This window comes from Patagioenas fasciata, chromosome 10, assembly GCF_037038585.1.
Source record: "Patagioenas fasciata isolate bPatFas1 chromosome 10, bPatFas1.hap1, whole genome shotgun sequence".
Classification (NCBI taxonomy): domain Eukaryota; kingdom Metazoa; phylum Chordata; class Aves; order Columbiformes; family Columbidae; genus Patagioenas; species Patagioenas fasciata.
This window is the reverse complement of record NC_092529.1, coordinates 15961215-15987910: the sequence shown is the minus strand read 5'-3', so window position 1 is coordinate 15987910 and position 26696 is coordinate 15961215. Positions and strand designations below refer to the sequence as shown.

Sequence of the window (26696 nt, the reverse complement as noted above, 5' to 3'; positions counted from 1 at the left end):
GTGTCAACGGCAAACGGTTGCCTGGCCCCTTCACTTCATGCTCTGAAGCAATTTCTTTGCCATATCCATAGTTTGCTGTAGTAAATCAAGTATGATCAATGCTTTCTTCTCTAGAGTAAAGGCTTTACAAACTTTCTTCAGAAAGCTGCCTGGAATTAAGATAAGCTGGGGGGGGGTGTGTGGATATTTAATTAATTCAGCACTGTTTTTTTCTTTGGGGAAAGAAATGAAAAGATTCTGTGGATCACACTGTCCCCATGGAAATAAAGAAGAAAAACATAAGTTTGCTTAGCTACTACTTATTATTTCCAATATTTCACTTGTTTTTAACACCTTATTCTTAAGTAACACCTCCACTCACATCACACTGCCCTTCAGTGCCACCCAGCAGCAGAGCCAACCAAGACTTGAGAGTGTAGGATTTGTGATCACTCTCATTTCGCAGGGCTCTATGATGCTCAGGCAGCTGAAGACAAGCAGGGCTGGCACACATGCACAGACAGGGCCTGCAGATCCCTCTCCCACTGTCCCTGGCAGGAGCCGCACTCCAGGAAGCAGCCAGGATGGAGAACAGACTCCCCGGGGGCCTCAGGCAAGAATCCAGGCTGCTGCCACACAAATCCAGGGAGATTGGGTTTCTGTAAGGACAGCTCACAAACATCGCTGCCAAGACACAGGGCTGGGAATGAGGCCTCACCTTTGCTTGGGCCCAGGTAAGAACGGAGGTTGGTGCTGTCCCAGTGACAGTCTGGGTGGCAGAGAAGTGTCAGGACAAACTGGAGCCACCTTCCCATGGTCACCTTACTTGGCTTCAGGGGAGCTCTGCAACACTGCCACAGCATAAAGTTAGGACAAAAAGCTCTATTTAGCCTAAATCTCTAATATAAAGTTAACCAATTAACAAGAAAACATTAAACAACTTACATTTTCAACTCCATCTAATCTCTCCCACAGAGCACTCCATACACCTCAGGTAATCTGCCTTCCCCTCCTCCAGCAAAATCCCACAGCTCTTCCCCTCTCAGGCTTAGCTCATATTCAAACTTATTTTCAGTAAGAATTTTGTCCAGACATTCCAATTCTGTTCCCTTTGGACTGATTATGATGATGAGCAACAAAGGGCTTAAAACAAAGTATTGGCTGTGCTACAAATGAGCCTGGGTGGATGGGACTGAGAGGGCACTAGAACTAAGGAGAATTTTAAAACCAACAGAAGAGACTATTCATGTATTGAGTTCCTCATAGATCAACTGAACTCCATCCTGGAAAACCTGCACGAGAACAACAACTATGGATTTATCCAAATAGCTCCTCTACATAAATGTGACTCCTTATTGGAGCTCACTTACTTCTTTCAGAGCTCACAGCAAACTACAGGATTGAGGGTTTGGGGCTTTTTTGCTTTTTCCAAGCACTTGGGGTTCATGGATTCAGCAAGCCGCAGTTCTGGCTGAACAGGGTTCCAGAGCTTCACTTTTAAAAGTGTCTTAGTGTGCTCTTTTCAGAGAAGCAAAATGTCTCTTTCATGCACTGCTCATCCTGGGAACGCTGGGTGGGCTGAATAATGCAGCCACATGTGAAATTCTTATCACCCAATATGCAAAAACTTCCCACCCCACCACTGCAAAGGTCACATAAAACTGCTATCAATCAAGATATAAATCAACAGTCATTATCAGCTCCACAATCACTAAACACAGAGTTTTGCGAACAAGGCAATGATGAGCACTAACATAGGACAAGCAGAGGAACAAACCTGGGAATGCGACTCAGGGTTTGCCTGTGTGCAGGGGCAGAGCTGGGCAAACATGCAGGACAGCCAGACACCACACTGCGACCTGCAGACATGAGCAGGCACCAGGATGTTCTCAGAGGCAGAAAAAGCTCAGCTGTGTAGGGTCTCAAAGGTGAGGACATCAATGATATCCAAGTTATCTGGGAGTTAACATCTGTGTGCCGCATTCTCACATGGCATTTACTATAGCATCACATTACATGGACACTACAGACATTTACACCCAAACTGGATTCACACAGACATGGTGGAAAAGGCAAATGGCATAAACAAATTATGCTTTTAAGCAGGTAGACAAAACAACAAAAAGATTAACCGAAGATGTTATCCTCACTCCAGAAGGGGCAGCCAGCCCCTGAAAGTAAGGTCTGCTGGGAAAAGCAGAACATTCTCCCCAGTCTGCCACAAAATGGGAGAAGAAACAATAAACGCAAAAAAAAAAAAAAGAGCCAAAGACATGGGATATTACAAATACCTATCATTTTCCACAGTGTGTATTTCCTAGCTCATTCTAATGCAGCTTTCTCCAGCCCATGTTCAGCTGAAGGGAGTTTCAGAGTTCATACGTGTAGAAGAGAAGGATGCAGGTTACTTTTCTTTTTTCCCTTAAGCACATTTTTTCCCCTCAGACATATGCTGAATAATTTCAGCTACAGTGTAGATTTTATTGCTAGCATTTAGAAGAATAAGTGCTCACTGACATGCAAGATGGGAAAGGTTCCTCCCCTGGGGAACAGAACACAGAGGCTGATTAAGCAACCAGTAGGTATTTAAGAACATAAAAAATACAGGCAGATCAGGGCTGCAGTTCTTACTGAACAGGAGTCAGCACAGGAACAGAGTGAGGCTGCTGATTTCCAGCAGGGTGTAGCGCTGGTGAAGAAGAATTCTTTAAGCTTAGGATTTTTATACACTTTTTAATAGAAAAAAGGTTGAAAAGTAATCACAGCACATTACTGTGGTGACATTAAGAGGATATACAGAAAAAAAAAAAGAAATAATTAGGATTTCTGTTCTTTAAAGATCAACAGTAGTATCCACATGTGGAACCATTTCAAAAACACCACAAAAGAACACATGAAAAAAACGATGAAACAGGTAAGAACTACAGAAATATAAGCTATAACCCTTCTGCCTTGCACTGATGATAAAGAAATTCCTTTTATTTTGTACAAAAATATAAAATATTTATATATTTTAAAATAATTTGTCAGCACTATTTAGACTTTTAAAGTTATAGCCATTATTTTGAAGTGCTTAGTTATAAAGCCTTTTAAAATTAAAAAATGCAGCAAAATGTCATAAACAAGTTTATGCAAACATAATAAGGATATCTCTCAAGTCAATCCCAACAGATGAAGATAACTAAAAGGATGCTACAGCTCATTTCAGTCGTATTTGTTTAGGACATCATTCTACTACCAAATAAGCTTAATGAAAACTGTTTCTAGAAGTTTACTGAAATTACACATTCCCCCATTAATTCTGAGACTTTGAACCAGAGAAGAAAAATAAAAATCTAACTATCATACAGTCATATAAATCCTTTTCAAAGCAGTTTTGTCCTCCAAACTGTCAATACAACAAAGAAGAAAAATATCAACTTATTTCTGTAGCTCAGGCCAGCCTTGGACACCTTCTTACAGCCACGAGCTGTGTTGCTAGTGGGTCACACCATGTTCTAGCACAGTCCTTTAGTCTCCATCTTCATTTGTGCTGCCAAGAAAAAGCAATGGGTTTGTCTTTGAAGACACCTCCAAGAAATTTCCTTTCCCAGTAGCATCCTTTGAAAATCTGTCCAGCTCAGATACACCATTTTCTTCTTGCTCCTGTAAAACACAGCTTGCAGTAGCCAATCCTTCAGGCCGTTCTGAAAGTCTAATTGCAGTGTGCATTTGTTTTTCTAATTCTTCTATCAGTTTTCCAGGAACAGATGTAGATTGCAAAGAAATATTTGGTTTTTCACCACTAACCTCAAACGTCGAAGTGTTTGTGCCCTGCCTTAATCCATTACAGTCAATAAGTGGAGCTGTCCTCTCCTCTAGACGCGTGCCTTGTAGAGAATTTATTTTCCCATCTTCACTAGCTGAGGACTCTGGCTCGTCTGAATCAGAGCCTTCTGTCTCAGATGATGAAGTACAGCTTGATTCTTCAGAGTCACTTGTCTCCGACTCAGAGGACGGCAGCTGTTGCTTGGAAACTGTGCCAGCAGCTTCTAACACACGCTCTTCCTCTTGCACCAGCACCGCTGCTGCTTCCAGCTCTTCTAGTTCAAATCCTATGTGGGACTTAGTAAGGGTGGTTTTCTGCAAGGATTCAGCAAGTGCAGCCAACTTTTTTGACCTTTAAAAAAGAACAAGATATGTTATTTAACTTCACAAAGAGAACTTTCCCATTTGATAACAAGAAAACAAATCTTAAACATTTATACTCTTTGCTTGCTTCGCAAACAACTTTCTTCAGATATGACTGTAAAAGTAGATGATCCTGCAGGAACAATCAACAGTATTCATAATTACTATTACTTTGGGTAACTTTTCCCACAAGGCTAGACAATATCGTACTGCAAGTCCTTGGTGACCCATTCAGAAAAGATTTGATGTTTCAGCACTGCACAGTAGGGCAAAATGGATTTCAGAACAAACCTTTTCAGGATTGCTGTCTTTAGCAGTGAATTCTGCAGTATGTGGTCTGCTACATTAAGTTCACATGCAGCAGAATCACTTTGTTTTACTGCCCTTCCAGATATGTCTGTTAAATGCAGATGAAGCAGTAGAGCGTAGCTGATCAGGTCCATTTTAGTGGCACATTCTCCTCCTGTCACAGCTAGCTTTAGGCACACAATAGCACAAGTTCAATACTCTGTCTGTAGATGTGCTTTACATCTTTCATTTGTAACTCAGCTGAAATATAATTCAATGAAAATATCAGGTTCATTTAGATAAACACCTCTAATAGAGCGGGCATGCTACATCAGCCTCAAATCTTTGGTACAGCCATTGCCATTTCCTCAGATGTTTTGAAGTCAGCACATGCTTTACCAGAAAAGTGCATCATGGATTTATAAACAGAAAACAAAAAGTCAAAGAGTGCCTTGAAATGGAGGGGCGGGGGGCAGAGAGGAAAATGGGTATAAAATAACAAACACACATCCTGTTTCTTGCTGTAGAGTTTTGCCTCAGACTATCAATCAACTTTTCACCACTTCCTGCAGCAGCAGGTCTGCTATAAATCCTGCAGTAACTGACGGGGTTTCATTTCCTCTGCCAGCGCCGCGAACCTGCCAGGCACTGCGCTCCGACACCGCGCGAGCAGCTCATCATGTAATACACGACTCCTGCGAGGCACAAGTTAAAGTGCTTGTTCTCTCAGTTGAACGATTTTAAAGATCTTTATATTCTCATTCCCGGGGGGCATAATTACTCAGTATAACATAGACACTTCATGTGGTTTTTCTTTTTCCTCCTAAAGGAATTGTATTTAAAAGTGGGGGAAGGGGAATTCAATGCAGCTTCTTATACATTTTATAGAGACATTGCAACATTTAAAAGCTGAACTTGGAATAAAACATATTAAACTTCCTTAGCTCAACTCAAAGACTAGAAAACTAAGTAGTAAGTGTTTCCCAGAAATAACCGAAGCAACAGAGAACAACTTATAGTCCTCGAATTTTTAAATCTAAAGCTAAGAATTCAATCACAACCTTATCCTAGCAGCCTCCAATATAAACACACGTACCAAATTTGAAAAAGCTGTTTACCTAACACTTTTCCATTTTTTTCTCTTTGATGATATATTTTCAGTTTATTTTTGTCAAGAACTTGAATTTTTCTTGAAAAGTTAGGAAGATTTGAGAAATAGCCAACCTAATTGGGAACAAAGAAAGCATTCTCCCTGCTCCATAGGTTAAAATAAAGAAAAAGCAGCCAAGCGACACATAGAAAGGTTCATGAAGCTTTGCAGGTAGGTGATAACAGAATAACTGGCTTGCAGAGAAATCTGCTTCCTGAACACATTGGTGAGAAGCTGGTTTATACCCCAAGTCACAAGAGTTTATATTCTTTTCAGAAAGCATTTTGCTTTGCTTTTGAAACAGTCTCTTTCCTTCCTTCCAACCGTACATACGTCCGTCTGTGCACACTTCCCTTCCCCTGGAAGAACTGTTAACAATATGAAGGTCCAATCCTTTTTCCTGTCCTATTGCCTGACTGTCCACAAGAATACAATGAGCTCCAAAAGCTAAACGTCCACTGTGAATGAGAACACTGTTTTGTACCCATTTTATATGTAGTTCCTTTTAATTTAATTGACAGCCATGAGCAACTAACTGTAGGCACAATTTTCTCTGGTGATATATCTTCAGGTACCTCAGTCTCACCTACCTGTTTTACTACTGCCATTATAGATAGAAAATCAATTTTGAAAGTCCTACTTGTCCTCACATCTTTCCCCTCATGTCTGTCACTTCACTTCCCAATCCTGTATGCATTTCTTGTTTTTTTCCCTATTTTTGCTGTTTTGATTTTTCATGCATGTTTTTCCTGCTAGATACTCTCAGTCTTTGAAATCACTCCCTTAAAATTCTCCCCTCCTCTTTTACTACTCTCTTACAATGCAGTTAACATGTTAGATATAGAAACATGTCACATAACTGAATCAAGTGTTAAGGAGATGTATGGCATCAAACACATTTTGGCATTAATAAATACTTCACTGTGCTCCAGACTACTTAATGCCAACTGTCACAGATGAGTGCATCCGTCACACTGAGCGGTAAGGAAGAAAATACACAGCGATATACTCATTTGACTCAACACGCATTATGTTAGTAAATTAGATGTGGTACTACTGACAAACAAAAAATGGCCTCTGTAAAGCAGCGTTTGGTCACTCAGCACACAAATGCATTTTTATCAATGAGTTCAAAGAGGATGAATGACAAGAGTGATGCCTGACAGCTACAGAGAAACATCCGTCCCACCACACAACTGTAAAACTGCAAAAAGCATTCTTAGTCTGAAACCTGGGGGTTAATTCCCTCTGAGTGATCAACATACAGTACAAAATAACAACAATAACTGATTTCATAAAACAACTATGCCTTCAAGCTCCATGTTTAGTCCTTTTTCTAAAAAGCTTTGATAGAACTACTGAGAGAGGACATGCTTTTTATCTTTACAAACGATTATAGGTCAAAAAAAGGCATTGATTAAACAGCCTGCTCTTCCCTTCTAACAACAGCACAAATGGACACACTGCTTGAATGAGGTAAATGCCTGCAAAAGGCCAACAATCCCATCTATCCTCTTAATCTCTGCAACTTCTGTACTTGAGCTCTCTCGTGTCATGGTCACACCAACACCACACGCGATGTGTGTCACAGTAACCAGCTCTGTTCAGGTCCAGGACGGGGAAGGCGTGCAGACTTCACGCAGACCCGCACCACCTTCTTTCTCTCTGCACCAGCAGTGCCCCAAAGATCACCTTACACCAACCACAAGTCTTCTAACAAATCACTGAAAAATATAAGATTTTACTTTTTTTTTTTTTTAGCTCTTAGTTGCATATAAACAGTATGGAAAAGTCTCTTCAGTTGCTCATATTTCTTAGTAGGCTAAAAGTTTATTCCAAACTTTCACAAAACTCTTCCAGAAAAAAAATATGGACAGTCTACAGAGCTCAACTTTCTATATGAGACAAACTCTGTCATACTCTTAACAAAATTTATATATAAAAACAGAAAACTCCTCTCGCCAACTTTCCAATCTTCTATTAAAAGAAAAAAGAGCACTTGAACAGCCTGGGTTTTTTTTCTCCCCCTGTGCAGGGGACTAACACAATTACAATTAGCTATCAGTCCATCTTGATTAAGACAATTATCTAATTTCAAGGAGAGCTGAGTTTCAGGAGTGCATTTCACATCAGCCCTAAGAAAAGGTGGCAGCATTCCCTGGACAAAAAACAAGGCAAATAGCATAAAAATCAAAATATGGAAATGCTTTCAATGGGAGACTGAGGGTCTCTGACTTCCCCAGATGACAGATAAGCAACAAATCAGGAAACAAAAATGAGAGACACTAGAAATGAGATATCATGTATTAGACTTGTAGTAAACAGGTCTTGCTGTTTCCAAAACCTTTTGAGAAGTGTTCTAGAGAGTAGAGAGCAAATACTATAATTTTTCAAGTATGATTAATAGAATCACATGATTACTCTAAGACATGCTCATTTAGTATGCACATTTGCAGTAATGATATCTTATTATTATGGTAATAGTGTTCTTACATAAACATGCATAACAGACTTTAAAGGTGCTACACATTATAATTATTAGTTATCAAGATGTCAGTTGCTTAAGGAAAATGTTTAATTACAGGTTAAACTGATCAGATGCCTGTTTTGTTTAATGTATAGCTTTGAGGAACAGATAACAGAGGCATCTCAGGTCTTGTCCATGTCATCTGGAATTACAATTTCAAGACAGGAGACAGAACTGCAATCCTTTTCTAGGCAGCAGGACAGTTTCTTCATGTGCCAGATCTCAGATTATAAAAGAGTAAAACTGAGGTAAAAAGAACAAAGAATCAAAGGATGTTTAGCAAGTAAAGGGAGATGGATAAAACAAGGGGTAAAAAGATGATTATGGCAACAAAAAAAGGAAATCATTATAGGTTTCCAGCACAGCCACCTGTGGCAGCACAAAGAGAAGTGCCCGTGCTGCGGACTGAGTGCGGCGCTGAGACAGCAGCAGCTGCATGAGGGGAGCAGGACACAACTTCTCAGGCAAAGACTGATGCTCCTGTGGGCTCCGGTTCTACTTTCTGTCCTATGGAGTAAAGAGGGTGCGAGGATCTGATGAGTCGAGAGAGCTGTTATATCCAGAACAGTGCTATGAGAACAAAGTCTCACAGAATACATAAATTAGGGATTGATTGTTTCCAAGGAAGATTTAACATAAGATGGAAGGAAAGACAAAAGTCAACCCAGCCACAGAAAGTGAAAAATAAATGCAGGACTTAGGGGATAAACCCAGCCACAAAATCCTCTAATTTTGCCCAAGTGTTAAAATAAAAATAAGTAATGACGCTTCTGTACACTGTACCCATCAGTCAGAAACAGGAAAGGTTTAAAGAAAGAGTGTTAATGAGCCAGGTCTTCTATCTGACTGATAAAAACAACCTTACATATAGTTATCTTGCTTTGGAAGTTTAGTTACATTAAAAAAAGAAACAAAACACACACCACACCCCACCATCAAGAGAACTTGCAAATACAAAAATCAGCATTCTGCTCCTCATTCTGTAGGATGGGTGGCATTGCACACTCGATCACAGCATGGGAGTTATGTATCTAAAACACTGCGCAGGGTATTTGCAAACGTGGCAGTAAATAGTCACATTGACAGCGGACTCTTTTGAAGCAGGAGTCAGTAACATTTCACTATGGAATGAAAAGTAACTTTTCTTGTACAAGCACAAGCTATAGCTTGCTTTTGTTTTTGTAAACAATAGAAGGATGATTCCTTTTGCTTCATAAAATTGGCTTTGCATTTCATAAACATACACAAACATCTACTTTTCTGAAGTACACACTGTAAACTAGGTGTAAGAGACAGCAAAATACAACTCCAGGGCAACAGAATTTTCTTATTCTCTACCCTGGCTCAATCACAACCAAGTCAGCGCACAGGGCACAAGTGCTGTCATGGCAGAGGGAACTATTCTTGCGCAAGCACAACACAAAAGCACCAAAGCATGGGAACTGGTGTATCAAAACCACAGCTTTGGTCACCAGCCTAGTGTGTGAATGTGACCTAACTGGTCTCGGAACCAAGCTGGAATCCAACTAATCCTGGAACCAACTAAAGCCTTGTTACGTTACGTTGTACAAATGTGGTGAGGGCCTATTCACTGTATCACAATGGGAATCAGTCCTCCATGATAGCAGTGCCCTAACTTTGCTCTACAGGGCTGACAAGCCCTGTCTCACATGTAGAACACTCCACATTTGTTTATCTTGCCTGTAAGGCTTAAAGATAATTAGTCTGAAAGAAACAGGAGATACTTCAAGTGCAGACGTGCCTTTGCAGTGTCGTAGGTTCCACCCAATATGAAAACGGACCTGTCTCATTGCCAGGCAGCCATCCCCCAGTGGGCCTACAGTTCCTTGAGATGCATTCAGACACAAACCCCCAGCACTCTGCACCAGTCAGCAGGCCTGACAAATATCAAATGGGTGGTTATTTAACTTATCTCCACTCAGCAGGAGCTCTGGACACATAGGATCCATCTAGTAACAAAGCTGCCGCATTAAGCAAAAGGCTGTCTGCTGGACCACAAGGTATTCCCAGCTGCCTTAACTTTATACGTTTAGTGTATGAGAAACAACCAAGTTTAAGGAGAAAGCATCAGTCTTTATTTGAACTACCTTTCCCAACAAGGCCTGGCAAAATTCAGACTTATAAAAGCTTCACAGACACTCTCTTTATTAGATATAACAGATAAGATAACAAGCAATACAACACATACCACTTCAATGTGTTCCAAATTACATACCTGGCACCACTGCTTACAATTTCCCACAATTATTCTTTTAGCCGGAGGCGTCGTAAGTGCTGAGACAATTCTAGAGTTAATATTATCTCAGACATCACCAGATATCATCCCAAAGTAGAGCCTCAGCAGTTCAGATACAGAGGATGTGTAAATTTAGTATCTGCAAGACACTGAAATGCCAGTTAAACTATACGGGATAATGCAATTCTCTGCCTTGCCACAAGACCGGTTGAGGACAGGCTGCAACAGAAGGGAACTGATGTTTCTGCATTGACTGTCTCTGGTGAACACAAGGGCACCTGCAAAAGGGCCTGACACTCCCAACCCTGCAGACCACCCTATTCTTCCCCTGCCCAGAGTGGTTCTTGCTGGACTCCATCCATCACTGGATAAGGCTTGGGCCTTATCTGTCCAGAACCAAGGGTATGAAGAGACATTGTTCAGCATTCAGTCCCTTGATAATGCCAATGTTAACTTCCCAGAGGAAGAGTCTGTCCTGATCTTGATGAAAATTAACATCCCTACGGCAGTGAGTCTACTGCTTAAGCTCCCTTGAAGCAGAAGACTCATCAAGTTACAGCCAAACATGACATAAAAAAATAAGAAAGTAAGCTCATAGAAGAATGACACAGCTGACAAAGCATCCAACTATTCTTGTATATACTTGAGAAGAAAATAAATAGTTCTTCAATCTAAAATTCAGATGTAAGCTTCTATCAAGTCCTGCATAGCTGGCTAGAGCAACCAAACTGGTGATCTATGGGAAAAGTCTCCTGAAACTGGTAATTGAGCTCACCCTCTTCGGCAACACCATAAGTCACTGGAACAGCATATTCTGACACCCACGAGCGGAGAATAAAGTGAGGGAGAGACACATACTCTTGAATTACTGTAATATAATTTAAATCTCAGGGCTTTAGACCAAGAGCAGCATGCTTCCTTCAGAAACGCAACTAACAAAGTCAAACATCCCTCCACATTTGACATGCAATTTCAAAGAGCCAGAAAGAAAAAAAATACAATGACTTAATTCTTATAATACAGAATTGAAAGACAATTTGATTTTAATAAAATATTCAAGACACGAAACGAGTATAGGTTTGATCAGTCCTGACTAGTAAAACATACAAGTGATAACGATGGCATTCAATGCAAAAGCAGACTTCATTAATGTAGAAGCATCTAAAGTCAACATGCAGGAAAAAAGCATAACTGGTTGAACAAAGAGATTAGATAACAAAAAACTCCTCCAGTGCAGGAAAAGAATCCTTACAAATGGACATTAAGCTGCAATAATACGAAACTCATCACACTAAACACACCATCAATTTGCTGAAACTAGTCTTTAAAAGTCATGGGTTACAAAAGAACATAAGCCTCACAATCTGCCTGGAGATAAGAGACAATTACACCTTTTAGCAAGTGTTTTATATGAGTTACCATATTTCACCATTTTTATTTCACTTTCAAGGTTAGTCCTAATGAATGTCTCAAGTTACACACTAGTCAGTGACCTCCAACCAGAGTGAAAGAGTTTTGAAAAAGCAAGCTCAGAATCACTGAACAAAAATGAAGTTCTGAAAGAAATTCATTGCAGAAAGCCCATAGTCTTGGTAATTGTTGACAGTGACAACCACTTTGTCTATCTGTACACACTGTTGTTTGACAGATTACAACCACCAACATAACTTGCTTGTAAAGTACCTTGTACACACCTTTACCCAATTCCCCACAAGCTTAGGGAAACTATGCACAAATCTTATCTCATCCAGCTCTGAGATCACAACTATTCTTCACAGGGAAATAGGGCTAAAACTTAGAGCGTAACAATACTGCCATGAAGTTTAAGGTACGAAGTAGAACAGAAAATAAACACAGCACCCGAATCACAGTGCAACCCTTTCATAGAAACAAAAGCCTGTCATTCAGAAAATACCATCGATTCCTAGTGATAAAGAAAGTCTAAAGCCTATTTTACATCTCCTTTCAAAAGTGGCACCTCTATCCACAAAATTCCTTATTGTATCTGTTAAAAAGAAAGATGAATACACAACATTTACTAAACCACTTTCCAGCTTCTATTAGCTGGTTAACTCATCATAACCCTACTTGGCTTCTGAGATTCGAAAGAATCACAGAATAGGTAGTACAATTAACAGCCAGAGAGATAAGCACATACAGCACCATCCAACAGTTTTGTGCGCTTAGTTTATTATACATGTATATAGCAAGAGGCAGAACCAATAAATAACTCCATTAAAATCTCATTAGCTCTGATCAACGAGTTCAGGAGATAATATAACAAAGCTGAATTTAATGTGTTAACGAAGGAGAAACAGGACCATTTTCTTCAGGACTCAGGTAAAAATTGACCTAAACTTTAACTAATCTTCTACATTATCTTCAGCAAAAGAAAGACAGATGAGTGTAAACACAACAGAAACAATGAAACATTTGTTCACATGATTTAGTACTAGATTAACCAGTCTTCAGAGGAAAGAAACAAGCCATCTCCACAACACAGCACTAAGGACTGCTTAATATCTACACTTCCTTACAACTGCTGGCTGCTAAAATAGAATGTGCTCAGTCTGTTCAATATATTTTATGTGACTGCAGGTAAGAATTCATTCTTTCCATTTCTCAAGAGGATGGCTTCTGATTTTTAGCCTAGATCTCATAGGTGTACGCGGTTACACTGTCCACACCTTTGCTTACTGTTAAATATTCCCTTTCTAACAGCTCGTGGAAACATCAGGCAACTTCAATCACATTTAAGAGCAACTGGTGTTTAAAAAAGATCTTCAAACTCGTATGTATTTAATGAAAATAAGCAGAGGTATAAATAATGACCCTCATGAGAAAGGGCCAGCAAACACAACTCCCGTGCATCAGCTTGGTTGGAGTTCACGGCTTGTTTGTCCCAAGCAGCTGATCCATGCTGAGAGCAGCTCCCACACGTGGAGGTGTCAAAGGATGCAGTGAAAAGACTCAGGCACAAGGGCTGGGTTTGTAAGAAGTTTATACAATCTTTTTTCTCTTCCCTCCCTTGTAGACATCAGACAAAGTGAAGATTGGAAAAGCATTCCACTGCAGACCAAATTTTTATATAGGAAATATAGGAAAACCACACTACAAAAAAGGAGCACTGGGTTCAAAAAGAAGCCTGGAAAATACAACCTCCCTGTAAGCAAGATGCCATCACTTTAAACTGGCAGGACTTGAAGAGCAGAAATCCAGCAGAAAGAGACTACTTGTGACAAGAGAAACCCACCACTTATCTTCAGGTGACAGGAAGTCCTGAACCATGAAACGATGGCTGATGTGGAAGAATCCAAAGGGTTTCAGGGCAACATAAAACACTTTCATCTTGAAATTCTGGCTTTCAAAGTGCATTACATGAATTCTGAAACTTAAGAGAGTGATCTACTGCAATCCAACTTGCAGTCTTGTAAACATGAACTGCTATCAACATAGCTTAAGTTATTACAGTTTGTTAGCCATAAATCAAATATAAAACATAGCGCCATTGTTTCAGCTTAAGGGACTTCTTTTATGTTAATAAGTCTGAATATTTCAAGTGACTTTCTCTCCATATTTATTCTGAAATTCCACAGTGCTTCTTTCATAATGAATCTAAATACTGCATGAGCTGAACTTCACGTTTATAAATATTAAAAAAAAAAAAAAAAAAGCAGCTTTCCCATATAACATCTTACTTTCATTACTTGGTCTTTTTGATAAGTTGAAATCAAATATATCATGGATTACAAAATAAATTAAGTACAGCTTACTTATGTAGAAGATACTACGAAAATATGCATAAGAGAAAACAGACTTAGAATTAATATTGGACTATAAAAAGAAACTGAAGAGTATTTATGTTTTAACAATACTTCAGCTCAGCTTAGAAGCAGCTCAGTGTTGCCAAAATAGCTTCAGTAAGTTGCAGCCAGCCCAAACATCTAACAATGGCACAGCTTCCAAAGTTATATATGATAAATACAAATAATGAAAGACGAATAGATAACTCACCACAAAACAGACACAGAGGAATGAACAGATTTTATAATGTGATAGTAAGTATTGGCTGCATTACACAAATGGAACACTGACAATTGTTCCCCATTAGCCCCGTCTCCCTCAAATTTCTCAACTCATTACCTAGAACTTGATCTTCACCATCTCCCCTGGTGATTCAGGGGACAGCACTCCTAACACTGTAAATTATACCATTTGTACTAAAATATGGGAATGAAAGATACACAAAGTAGTGCAGAATATGCTGGTAATGTATTACAAAACCAACAAGAACAACAATGACAACGGACAGGCTTAAAAACACAATTCCAAACACATTAATCCAACACAATCCTAACCCTTTACAACGGAATTCATCCATCAAACAACAAAAGTCCTAGTGAGGTCAATCAGAGTTTTAAGTCTGACACTGCTCTGTTGCTTCTGACTCACACCCATAACACCAGAAGGGAAAACATCACCTGTAGCCTTCCTGCTCACAGTTCGTACTCAACTCACATGGTCTCAACCTAAGAAGACACAGAATCTGAGCATCTTACAAATTCCTGGCAGGAAAACATTTTTGCAAGAGCCTAAACTGAACGGCCTGCTCCCACCTTCTCCCCCCTCTAACCTGTTATGTTTGTAAAGCACCTCGTATCAGATGCTCTAGAGCATGATCATTCCTCTTATGAATAATAATAATAATACCACCACACTCTGCTGAACTGGCTGCAGATCTGCAACAGGGAACCTTGCAGGCCGCACATGCCACACCACACTGTCCAGTTCTTGCAAGAAGGAGTCCCAGGGAATAGTGGGGATTGGGCTTTAGACTACAGACTAAATCACCCTCTCATTCGACATTTTTTCTCTCTCATTCTACCTCTGTTTTGTCTTGAGATTTACGGCGCAATCACTGCAAGGGGCAGGTGGAAGAGACTAAGCTAGCTACCAACAAGCTTGCAAACAAAACGAGACTGGCTCCCCACTTTGATCACAGCTGCACACTCCACCTGCCTGGGAAAGCAACAACTCCACAAGCTCATCCTTCCCCTCGGCAAAACTGTGGAAGAGTCAGCAGAGACGTGCTGACTGAAGAGACACGGCACAGATCGCTGACCCTTCCGTCGGCAGATAGGAACTGCCTCCCAACAACTTTGGAAAATCAAAGCGGTAGCCTGAGGGGGAAAAAAAAAAAAAAAAATGGCTTTCTTCTTTGCCTTCTCTACCCACAGCAAGGTGCATTCAGACACAGCCTGAAGGAAAATGAGCTATAGAAAAATGACGGAATAAACAGAAAAAAAAAAACAGAAAAGGAGAGGAGAGGAAAAACATCAAAGAGAACTGCAGCTAGCAGCTGGGAAGAGAGATTAAACCCTTGTTAAAAATCCATGTTTTACAGGGCTTGCTAAAACATATATAAAGGGGAATTTCAGGTATTATATCCACCTGACTATCACCTTTTCCATCCTTCAGGGCAAACAGTGTTTTGCTTTAAGGCTCTTCAGTCAGTGTATTACATGACTTCGGTATTGTTATTTACAAAGTGTTCTATGTGCATCTACTGCTTTACAGACAAATAGAAGTGACAGCTCAGTCCTTAAATAAGATGCAGCATTTAATGAGAGACATGGCAGCTCAAGATGGCAGTAAACAAAAAGAAACTGTATTAAAAACATGCATCAAAACAGTGAAAAGAGAAACATAATGTGCTTGCAAATTATTAGTTACTATTTTTAAAATCAAAGAACTGTGATCTAAGAATTAAGAGCAGATGACTTGGGATGGAAACAAATAATTCTGGGTTCTCTACCAGATTCAGGTGCGAATGTACCATTTTATACCTGATTGTATTAAAATACACGTTATTCAAATAAGCACATATTGTCAGTCTGGGTCAGCTAGTGCAATACATTTCCTACCTATGAATAAATAACGTCACAACATTTTTTTTTTATCTGAAAAGAGACACTTTTTTGGATAGATTGTTATAGATATTGGACAGTACTCAGACAAAGACTCTGAAAACAATGGATGGCCATAACTTTATAAAGCAACAAAAATCTGCATGTTTCCAGCTTTCTTTTTTTTCTTGTTTTCCAGTATTTTCTAGAACACTGACATATTAGTATCTCCTGCGGTTGGTGGTATGTAAACTGAAATATGCATAAAATGAACCTCAAAGAGACCATGTGAAGTGGGCACTCCCATTATTGGTAAAAGCTTGAAAACCAGCTGGGACATCTGAAAGTTAATACACCACCACAGGCCACCAGAGAAGTGAATGAAAAGCAAATCTAATGCAGCATGATTACTCAAAGCAGCAAGCAAATGTAGTGCTGCACGCTGAACTAGCTGCCAGCAGTAGTCATGCCAGCTTGTAAAGCCTGCTAAGAAGGAATTACAATAATTAGGGATTGTAGTCATGAGCTACTACAGCAAGTCATCATAGGACACTAAGGGTAAAGCCTACGTAACCAGATAAGGCACAGCTTTCTGACTGTGTTCAGGGACAAGGTGTGAGCACAAGCAGCACCAAGACTGTTTGGTTTACCCTTTGTACCTGTATGGCCCTTATTAAGCTAAAAGAGCAACAGAAACAATAGTCTTCAAAAATCCAACAGTTGTGTTGTTTTGCAGGGGGTGGGGGACAGGGAATTAAGTGGGTTTAGCATATCCACAATGACAACACTATTAAAGAAGTGTAGTGAAAAATATAATCCTCTAACTACAAACTAGATCCAAATAAGTGATTTTGCAATGGTGGAAATACGGTTGCTACACTATCTGATAAATAACATAACTGGCCACATCAGAACGCACACTAAAAGCATACGCTAATAGCAAGGCTGCTTTCAAAGCAGCAATGTGAAAGCAATTTAGCTTTCTCTGCACCACCTACTTTGAATATTGGAGTTTTATATCAAACCTGAAATTACTGCAGCCTTCACTAAACTAAGGTTAACATGGGCAGACACAAAGGTAAAGTAAAACTTAAACTGCAGCCAAAACAGAGTATAGTTGACCATGAAACTAATGCACATAACATACAATACTATGAAGTGTTTGCTTCCCAAGGTCTTAACTGTATGAAGTGCTTTAAACATGCTGTACAAATCAGTTTAATCCCAAAGAGCCAGGCACCAGGATTTTCATCCAGAATATATTACTGCTCATGCTTTTGTTCTTCTGAATCATGGCTGCCAAATCCAAGAGGTTAACAGCTGAAAATTAGCATATTCCTCTAACATTTGACAATGTTTTAAAGCACTGATTAATTTCTTATCTGTTAGTACGTTCTCTCCTCTCCCCAGCTTGAAAAATTTAATAAACTAACATGTTAGTAGTGCACTAACTTGTAGAACAAGATACAAGGAAAATATGTAAGACGCTCCATAAAGGAGAGAACTTAATGTAAATTAATAACAAACCCATATAGCTACGCAAATATTTATATGAATTGAAGAGAGGTATTTGAAGATTCAGTGAGGTATAGTATGTTTAAATGGACACAAGAGCAAACTATCAGCACTATGATTATCAAATGTATGTTTGAAAAAATGTTAGGAGGCTGTCTTATACATTTGAAAGTAGTCTTTTTCGCAAATATAAAGAGACAATAACTTGTAAAATCAATTTTTAAAGTCAGCTAAAGCCAAGAAAGAGATCAGAAAGAACACAAATCTTGGACTGGAATTATGATCCTGAAGGTTGAGTTCCCTACTCTCTTGAGCACTTCATGATCCAATGTGACACAGACAGTAAAAATCCTAAATCTCATGGATTTTTTTCCTGAAAGACTTGGGCTCCTTAACACCTTTGCAACATCAGGCCTTAACACTTCAGGCCCAATCTACACTACATTGATTAAAACAGTAATTCAGAAAACCTGGGGAAAAGAAAAGGGGGGCTGAGCAATCACAGTCATTCTCATCACCTCAATGACATGCTGTGAATGTAATTAATCCTACATTTATTTAGAGAACTTCCCACCCTACACATAAAGCAGCAACTCCCTGCTGGTTTCAGACTAAGTAATTATGTTGTAACAAGGACTAGGTCTCAATTACAACAAAGAGATGAAAAGGAAAACAGACCTATGAAGCTAGACTATCTTTTAGGTGTGTCTGACCTGAAAATCAAGAGAAGGAAATAGAACAAGCTGAGGAATATCTGACTTAGCTTTAATTTAGTTAGTTCCAATAAAGACAGAAGCTTCTACAGAGGTGCTATAAATGCCACCAGGAATCCTGGTTTTTACTTTAAAGCAAATAGTCCATGCTTGAACTGGCAAGTTACAACTACAGTCACCAAAATTAGCAAGATTATATTTGTCTGAGGTTGTGAAGCACATACACATGAAGGTGCTACTACAGAGCACACATACATTAAAGCAGCCTATATACTGGTATAACAAATCAGGTTGCAGATACAGTTGCGCAGGACACACAGCTCATCTCAACATACAGATCTTCTTTACCGAATGACTTGAGGCTGCTACAATACACAACACAAATAATGATTTTATAATTTTAGCAATAGAACAGATCACGAATAAAAGGTGAAATGGCAAATTAAAAAGTAGAAGAAAAATAGTGATAATGAAAAAATACAAGTTACACAGGAACAAACACTTTTTTATCCTGCTTTCCTCATACCCACAAAACTCTGAGAAGTTTACAACTATACAACTGCACATAAATAAGTTTACTAACCCTGGAAATACTGCCTAGAACACTAAGAGCTTCAACTCCACTTCAGAAACACAGAAAACATACATTAATATTAAAATGGTACATATTTAAAACTGAACATGTATTTAAATGTTAGATAAAAGTATTTTAAAGCTGCATGGGCTTCGTTGTTCTCTTAAGTAGGGATGTAGAACAGTACGTGGTAAACTGCCTGGACAAGGACTCCTGGAAGCTGCTGGGCTTTCCAGTGAGCCACTCGTGTCAGGGCCAGCAGGCGTCACGCGGCCAAGCCACCAGAAGGCATGTATATACAACAGTGGACAATAAAAAGTGGTGTGAATAGAGCCTGGCACAGAGAGGAATACAAAACACTGGAGAAAGACATGGGGCTACACAAAGGAACCTTGCACAGCAAAAGTCAATGGGTAAACTGCTCTGACTTCTGTAAAGGACACAACTCCTCTGGGGTCACGGACAGAAGGGACAAAGCTCTCCTGCAACAAACCACACATAGAGACCCCTGGGCTTCCAGCCTACATTGCAGCTATCAGACAACCAGTGGTTGCCCCAAAGCTCCTTCTCCTCTCCCTTGTCTCCTCTACTCAAAGAAAGATGTGGAAAAAAAGCTCAGACTTATAATGCATAGTCAGTTGTAGCTTCACCTTGGAGAGGCTGCTGTGTGTATCATAGTGGTTTGTGAAAGCCCTGATCTAAAGAAAAAAAATGCAAATCGGACAAATTAAATTTTATTTTATTATGGAAATGAAAGTAAAACCAGAAGTGACAGCAGGGTGGATGATAAGCTCACTTAGCAGGGAGATCAAATGAAGTGATGACATGTCGTTATGACCTCAGAGGTTAAAGATGCAATTTTCCATCTGGCTGCATCTGGCTTTTCAACATAAATGTTGACACCACCTGCTGAGATTTACTACAAGCTCCCTCCATGGGTCTTTGTCCAGCTTTCGTTACCCAGGTTAACATGAATTTTTTTTTCCTCTCTTCTGATAAGTTTTGCTGAGCAATACGCTCCCTTTCTTCAAAATCTAATGAACAGTTAAAAGGATTTTACATGCCATTTTATGCAATAGATCAAATTATTAACAGTAAATTCACAAGTAGCTCAAAGAGAGATACTAGAAACCTAGAAAGCAGCTAAAACTAACTTTAAGATTGCAAGCAGGAAGACAAAACTTTAGCTACACTGCTAATATCTTACATTTTCCAAGACTTCTAGAATCTACTTTTCTCTTCATAACAGGAACCTGAATGAAATCATCTCTCTTTAAAAAAAAAGTGTTAGAATTAAATAACTAGCTTATACTCACTACACCAAATTGACTATTAGCCACCTGCATGTGTTTTATTCAGCAGCTTAATCATTTCTAATTCCAGATATACTGTGCTTAAAATGAATCTTTTGCCAGCCCAGTGACACATTCACTTATTCATCTAATTTAGTCACAGCCGAACTATGATCTCAAACCAATTTTGTAATCAGCTATTGACACACTGTTGACTACAAGGTTTTTGTTTCCACACTGAATATTTACAAGCCAGTAGCCACCCGGGTGTTCTTCTCCCAGAAGCCTCATCTGGAACAGGGCCGCATGCTTACTTGATAGATCCATTAGATTTTTTTTTTTCCTAAACCTACAGCTCACAGACTTTTCTCTGCCAGTACAGGTAAGCTAACAAGCTTGCTTCCCGCTGTTTCTAAAGTGCTCAGATTCTTCACTACAAAGAACTTATAGTCTGCTTTAACTTTTTGAATAAAGAGGGCTCAACCTCCACTAGGACTTGGCTACATCCCAAGGGAAAAGGGGAATAAAAGAAAAACCCTCCACAGATTTTGAAAGCACTCTGAGACTACAGCTATGAAAAGACAGGAGAAAATGGAGACAAAGAAAGTTAATGAAGCTCGCACAGAGCAAAGAATGGCTAAGAAACAAAACAGAGAAAGTATCCAGGCTGATTGAACATGCAAATAACTTCATGGAAAGACCACCACAGAAATACCTATAAATATCTTCCCCTCCCAAAACTCTTTCACCACAAAGGCAATTACCAGAGGAATGTCAAAACCTTCTTGCTGTGGAATGGAAGATGTACCACCCTCCTCTCCAGCGCCTTACTCACTGGGGGCAGCTGGGAGCCCTTGCCCTCAGCAGACAAGTCACCACCCATTTCTGTATCTGTTATGGTATTTTCTGAACGACGGGTGGACTTAGTTGTTATCTTCAACATTAAGGGAGAAAACAAAGGTTCCTGTTTGCTTCGCACATGCTTAACTTCAAACGTGCTTCACTGCTAAACTGAACAGGAATGACTTAAGCAGATGCTTAAATGCTTTCCTGATTCAGACTCTAAAAATAGGAACGGTTTCTGCAGATCCTCTTTCTCTTGTTCTCCTAATGACAGACAGCTATTGTGCCATGTCATTATGACAATAAGAAAGCTTAATTGCCCTCTTTCCAGAAGCTGTCAGTTCTGCTTAACTGGTACATAATGTATGCATCTAGGAGTAAATGTGTTAATGTATCAGTCACTTATATCTACCATACATTTTCCTCCGCTGTATTTAAAGAAAGCCTTGTTTTTTATGACTGACTTGCTAGACATTATATTCATTGATATGGACAGCAGTGATATTACTGTCTTGTGACTCATTTCTTCGTGAAAGATGCATTAAGTATCTTTCTCCTTCCTCATTTACTGCACTTTTTCAACTCAATTTCAACCTGAATGTGAATTTACCCGTAGCTGTATTTAAGGTGTGGCCGAAAAAGGCCTCCTCAAAAATGACAATGTAAAATGAACTGTCTGTTCCTGGAACTACTCAGGATTAATGAATCAAAATTTTTGGAAACACCTGTAGTTGGCTTATAATATTTTGTGCATTGTTACCCACAGGTACATAGTCACTGAAAGTAAACAAGGAATCAACAGTATCTACAACATGTAATCCACAGCTATGAACTGAAGACCTTTAATACTCTAAGTAGTACCAGTAAGATCACACCTAAAAGTACAGCCCATGCAAGCTTTCTCAATTCTCTTTTGTATCCCCCTTTCTGACCATGATTAACATCAAGTTCCCTCTCTATTCCATCACTGCTTCTTGTGTCTTGTGCACTCAAGAAGTTTCTTTTCTTTCACCGTGTCTCATTAAATTGTGCACTGGAATGCAAAGACTATTTTTAACCCGTGTTTTATGAGCCTGTATGTTGCTTTATTAGCAAACAAGACAATGACATTTTTTGTTTATATTAGGAGTGCCTCCCTTTTCAGCTAAATATGACTGCAACTCATATACATACTTTTGTGGGCCTTCAGAGAAGGCTGTGAAGACATAAAAAGGGAGGGAGAAAAAAACAAAAGCTGTATGAAAAATATAATAAATCTGACAAGAACAATACGAAGATATGTACATGAAGCTTTCTTTGATCATTTAATCCATTTCTCACTGTTTTTAAGCCATTAAAGCATGCTGATAATTCCAACCAGCCTGGTTGCAAAGTTCCCAAGACTCTGGAAATAAGGAAATAAGTCACACAGGTGAGACACAGAATTGCTGAAGTGCAGGGACTTTGGAAGTGGCACAGTCACTGTTTTGTCTCAGGCGAAGCGGAAGCCAAAGCACATCGCCAGGGAGAGCAAGCTGGCGAGCAGCTACAGGGCAAGAGGACACAGTGCACAGAGACGTGACACTTATTCTGGTGTTAATAACCAATTGGTACAACTGCTGCAGTCCATAAGCCAGCAGTTTCATACAGATGTAAATGGTTTGCACGAGTATCCGATCAGAACTGGAAGTTGTCAATTCCACTGGAAGTCACAAATTCAATCCTGGACTAGGAGTCGTTTCCAAACCTTTTTTTAATGTTACCTAAGTGCTATATAAACATTTGTGCTCCAAAGAAAGATCGCAACAGAATCAAAATTCCCCAGAAGCTGTTTTCCCACAAACCATTAATATATCAATGAAAGTTCATGTTTTTATTTCAAATAAATGCAATTCCTCTCTCCCTTCTCCAATGATGTCACTACATTAAAAAAAAATGCACTGAATGTCTTTGTTTATGTAGTAAGACTAGCTGGATAACCAAGGTTAAAAGGATCGATTGCATTTCCATATATAGGAGATCACATTTCTTTTGATTTTACTGATACTTGTTCATAGATTAAGTATGCTAAAAACATTTCTCACATCAATAACTGCTTAAGAACTTACTTGGTTTTTTGAATCCAGATGCAATAGTCTGTAATGAAAAGATCATTAAGGATGTAGGCAGGGTCATTCTCCCTAAAAATCTGGTGAATGTCCAGCAGACACTTCAAAACTGCAGCTTTTCCTGGAAAGAGATTTTTACTTTTGTAATTCACTAGAAGTCATAACAGACGATCTTTATAATTTTCTCACCTTTGAGGCTTTAATAACCATGCTATCTACAATGATCTTGTAATTTTAAGTTGATTCACAGTCTCAGAAGGGCAGTAATATGACTATGCCCTTCAGTATCTGCATCCATGTGGATGCAGAGCCTCTGAATTCAGTAGGAATCTCCGTGCAAGACTTAAGCCTGAAGACACAGCCATGCGTGTAATTCTCTGCAGCTGAAGCCCCTTCCCCCAGCTTTTCCACTTCCCTGAGTCGTGTCCAGCCCAGACTTTAGCACACTCATACAGCGCACCATGTAAAAACAAACACAAAAAAGTAACTTGCAAATAAATGATGGGGCATAATTCTTCTTTATCTGAAGACAGAGAAAGCCTGTTTCCCTGTATGCCTACACAAACACCTGTTCTGGAAAATAATGAGTATGGAAACAGCCCACAGCAGGACCAAGCACACAGAAGACATCGCAATTGTGTAAAACGATGTAAGTGATCCCATCGGCTGACGTCTAACTGCAGCCTTAAAGTGGGACTTCTCCTGCTTCTGTTAGTTACAGAATAATTTAGCAAACTGAGCCTCCAAAAGAAAAAACTCACTTCAGGCTCGAGAAGGTGCCATTTGACATACAGTTGATAAATACAGTGAAAGATTAAAAACATTAATGTTTTCTCATTCCACAACCAGAAATCTTTTTGATGTCACTTTAATTTTCTTCATTATACAACCATTGTTTATGAAGAAGAGAACTAACTAATGTAACCTTCAATTAGCTGGAATCTCATCTCTTAGTTTTCTGATGAAGGTTGCTAAAGGGTTAAGTGCTGCAACACTGAAAAAAGAAAAAAAAAAACCCACTGTTTAATGGTGGGGGGAACGGGCCATTCAAATGAAAACAGCCACTACTGAAAATAGAATCTAATAACCCTCTCCCAAGAGGCTGGCTCCTCCTGGGCTATGAAACCTGAGCAGGGATGAAATTACATTTTACAGATTAAAAAAAAAAAAAAAAAAAAAGAGAGAGATCAGAACTCCCCCTGCTGTTGGAGCACAAAATTTGTTTTTAAATAATTCCATGCCAAAAAAAAATACATAGAGAAAATGAAAGTTAAAGAATGTGGGAGATGGCAATAAGGAGAAAGAACCTGGAGAGTAAAAAGTCATGGCAAATAGAACTGAAAAACCCACTTGTTTTGTAGAGAGCAATTGAACAAGTGTCAGGAAAGAATGCAAAAGAAAAAAAATCCCAAATATAACTGCTGAACTTCTGGATCGTGTCACCATCAATGCTTGTCAAGCCAAGCTTGTCAAATTTAACTATTTTGACTAAAAAGAGGCCTGCTCTTTTAAAAATAAATGATATGTGGAATTGAAATTTTGCTAATTTTGTAAGGTTCTACCTGTCAAGCTGCCAGCCTGAACCATTTACAACATCCACTGCTGCTACTCAACTGCCAAGTAACAACGTGAATTAGTGACTATAACACTAATTCTCAATAAATTAGTTTTAGATCCTCTTGCATATGTTATTTTAGTTCTTCGCTTGTTGTTAGGAAAACAAGACAGTTCTAAACAACAGCCAAATAGGACTGTTGATAAAAAACAAGTCCTGAATACCATAAAACCAATTCTGTTGAAAAATAATTTTTTAAAATATTTGATTTAAAACGGAAGAATAAGAAATGGACTACACACCACATATTTGTAGTTTTGTTTTACATTCAGGAGTGGAGCTGTCGTCATCTCATGGTTGGACTCTATGATCTTGAGCGTCTCTTCCAACCAAAATAATTCTATGATCTGAATGACTGCAAGTTATTTTTTCAGCAGTGATGTTCCTTTTACATATTCCATGTTTATCCCAGACAGCTTTCATGTAAAAGTACAACTTTTCAAACCTATGGTTACTCCAGCTTCAGCCGTGGAATTGTACACAACCGTGTTTATATATTGAGTTGTTAAAGTTACTTACAACTTCTCTATTTACTGTGAGTTACTGCTTTTAAAAAAAGCATTCAGCATTTGAGTCTTTTTTGACAGAAGAGTCACTGAGAAGCAGAACTTTGTATTTTTTTTCCCAATGTTTGTGAGTTGCAAAATTAAAAACAAAACCAAACCCAAGCAAGCAAACAAAAAACCCACAAAAACCAAACAAAACCAACCAACCAACCAAACCAAAAAACCCACAAACAAATGCAAGACAGATTTTGGCCTCTGCTCCTAACACAGAAAAATTATTGCGGAAGTACTAAAAGAACAATGATGCAATACAAGTTTCAATGCTGATGCAAATTCAGGATTTCAGTTCTTCCCAGGTTACCACTGGACTTACCACAGAGTCATCTCAAACACTTTGCTTTAATCGTACAAAGAACTTTAACACTGAATATCAACCACAAAAGTACCCCTTGCCCTCAAATGTGCGGTTCGGAATGGCAACTCTAAACTGGCACACACAATGGAACAATTTAGGAATTAAGATGGCTGGAAACTAAATACAGTTACTTTGAACAGGGAAAAATATAATGGACTGGCTCAAGTTTAAAAACAAACAAACATAACAACAGAAGATCTAATTCTAGAAAAAGAAAGTGGCAAGGGGGGCTGGAACTCAACATTAAGGTAAGCTTCCTGGCAAAAGTCTAAAAAAAATAATAGTTCTTCCAAACAGTAACTCATGCAACAAAGCTGCAAAATGAACTGCAAAATCATGACGAGCAGAACTTGGTCAAACAAAACAGCTGGAGCAATTGAAGAGCATGCTTTTAAAAACTTCCCTTAGGTGGGAATAAATCATGGAAGTAATCAGAAATCTGTCAATCTTTTTTAACAGGGCTTCTGTCAGGTAATTAAAGACAAAGAGAAAACAATTGGACTCCAGCTACACTTGCAACAAAAACTGACCATGCTTTGAAATAAGAACTTAAGACACCTTTAGAATAAGGTCTAAGCCAATTATAGTATCTAACCTACCATAACAAAAGCTTCATCAATATGGTCTTTTCCACCAGAAAAATCTGTTCACAGACAGACAAATACAGTACAGACAAAAATACTTTAAAAATCAACACGACATGAACAATTACAATGAACTATTATTTTCTCTGAAGACCTTTTCCCTAAAGCTTTACAAATCACAGCTGGAATATCCCAATTTATTAAGATACAAGATCTGATAAAAGACTTTTCTCAGGATGAGACATTCATAACCATTCTTATGTGTGGATTTTCTG

The 26696-nt window shown here is 38.9% G+C and overlaps 1 protein-coding gene across 2 annotated transcripts in view; it reads right to left on the bottom strand.

The window, feature by feature from the left end:
• Nucleotides 1-2692: 2692 nt before the first annotated feature.
• The window catches only part of SHQ1 (SHQ1, H/ACA ribonucleoprotein assembly factor), a 46051-nt gene continuing 22047 nt past the window's right edge, over nt 2693-26696 (bottom strand). For both annotated transcript variants that reach the window (XM_065845644.2, XM_071813220.1), the window contains exons 11-12: nt 23302-23422; nt 2693-4138 (exon numbers count right to left, since the gene is read on the bottom strand). In XM_065845644.2, coding sequence (XP_065701716.1) covers nt 3490-4138; nt 23302-23422 — 770 coding nt within the window. In that variant the 3' untranslated portion in view covers nt 2693-3489. The remainder of the gene's footprint in view (nt 4139-23301; nt 23423-26696) is intronic.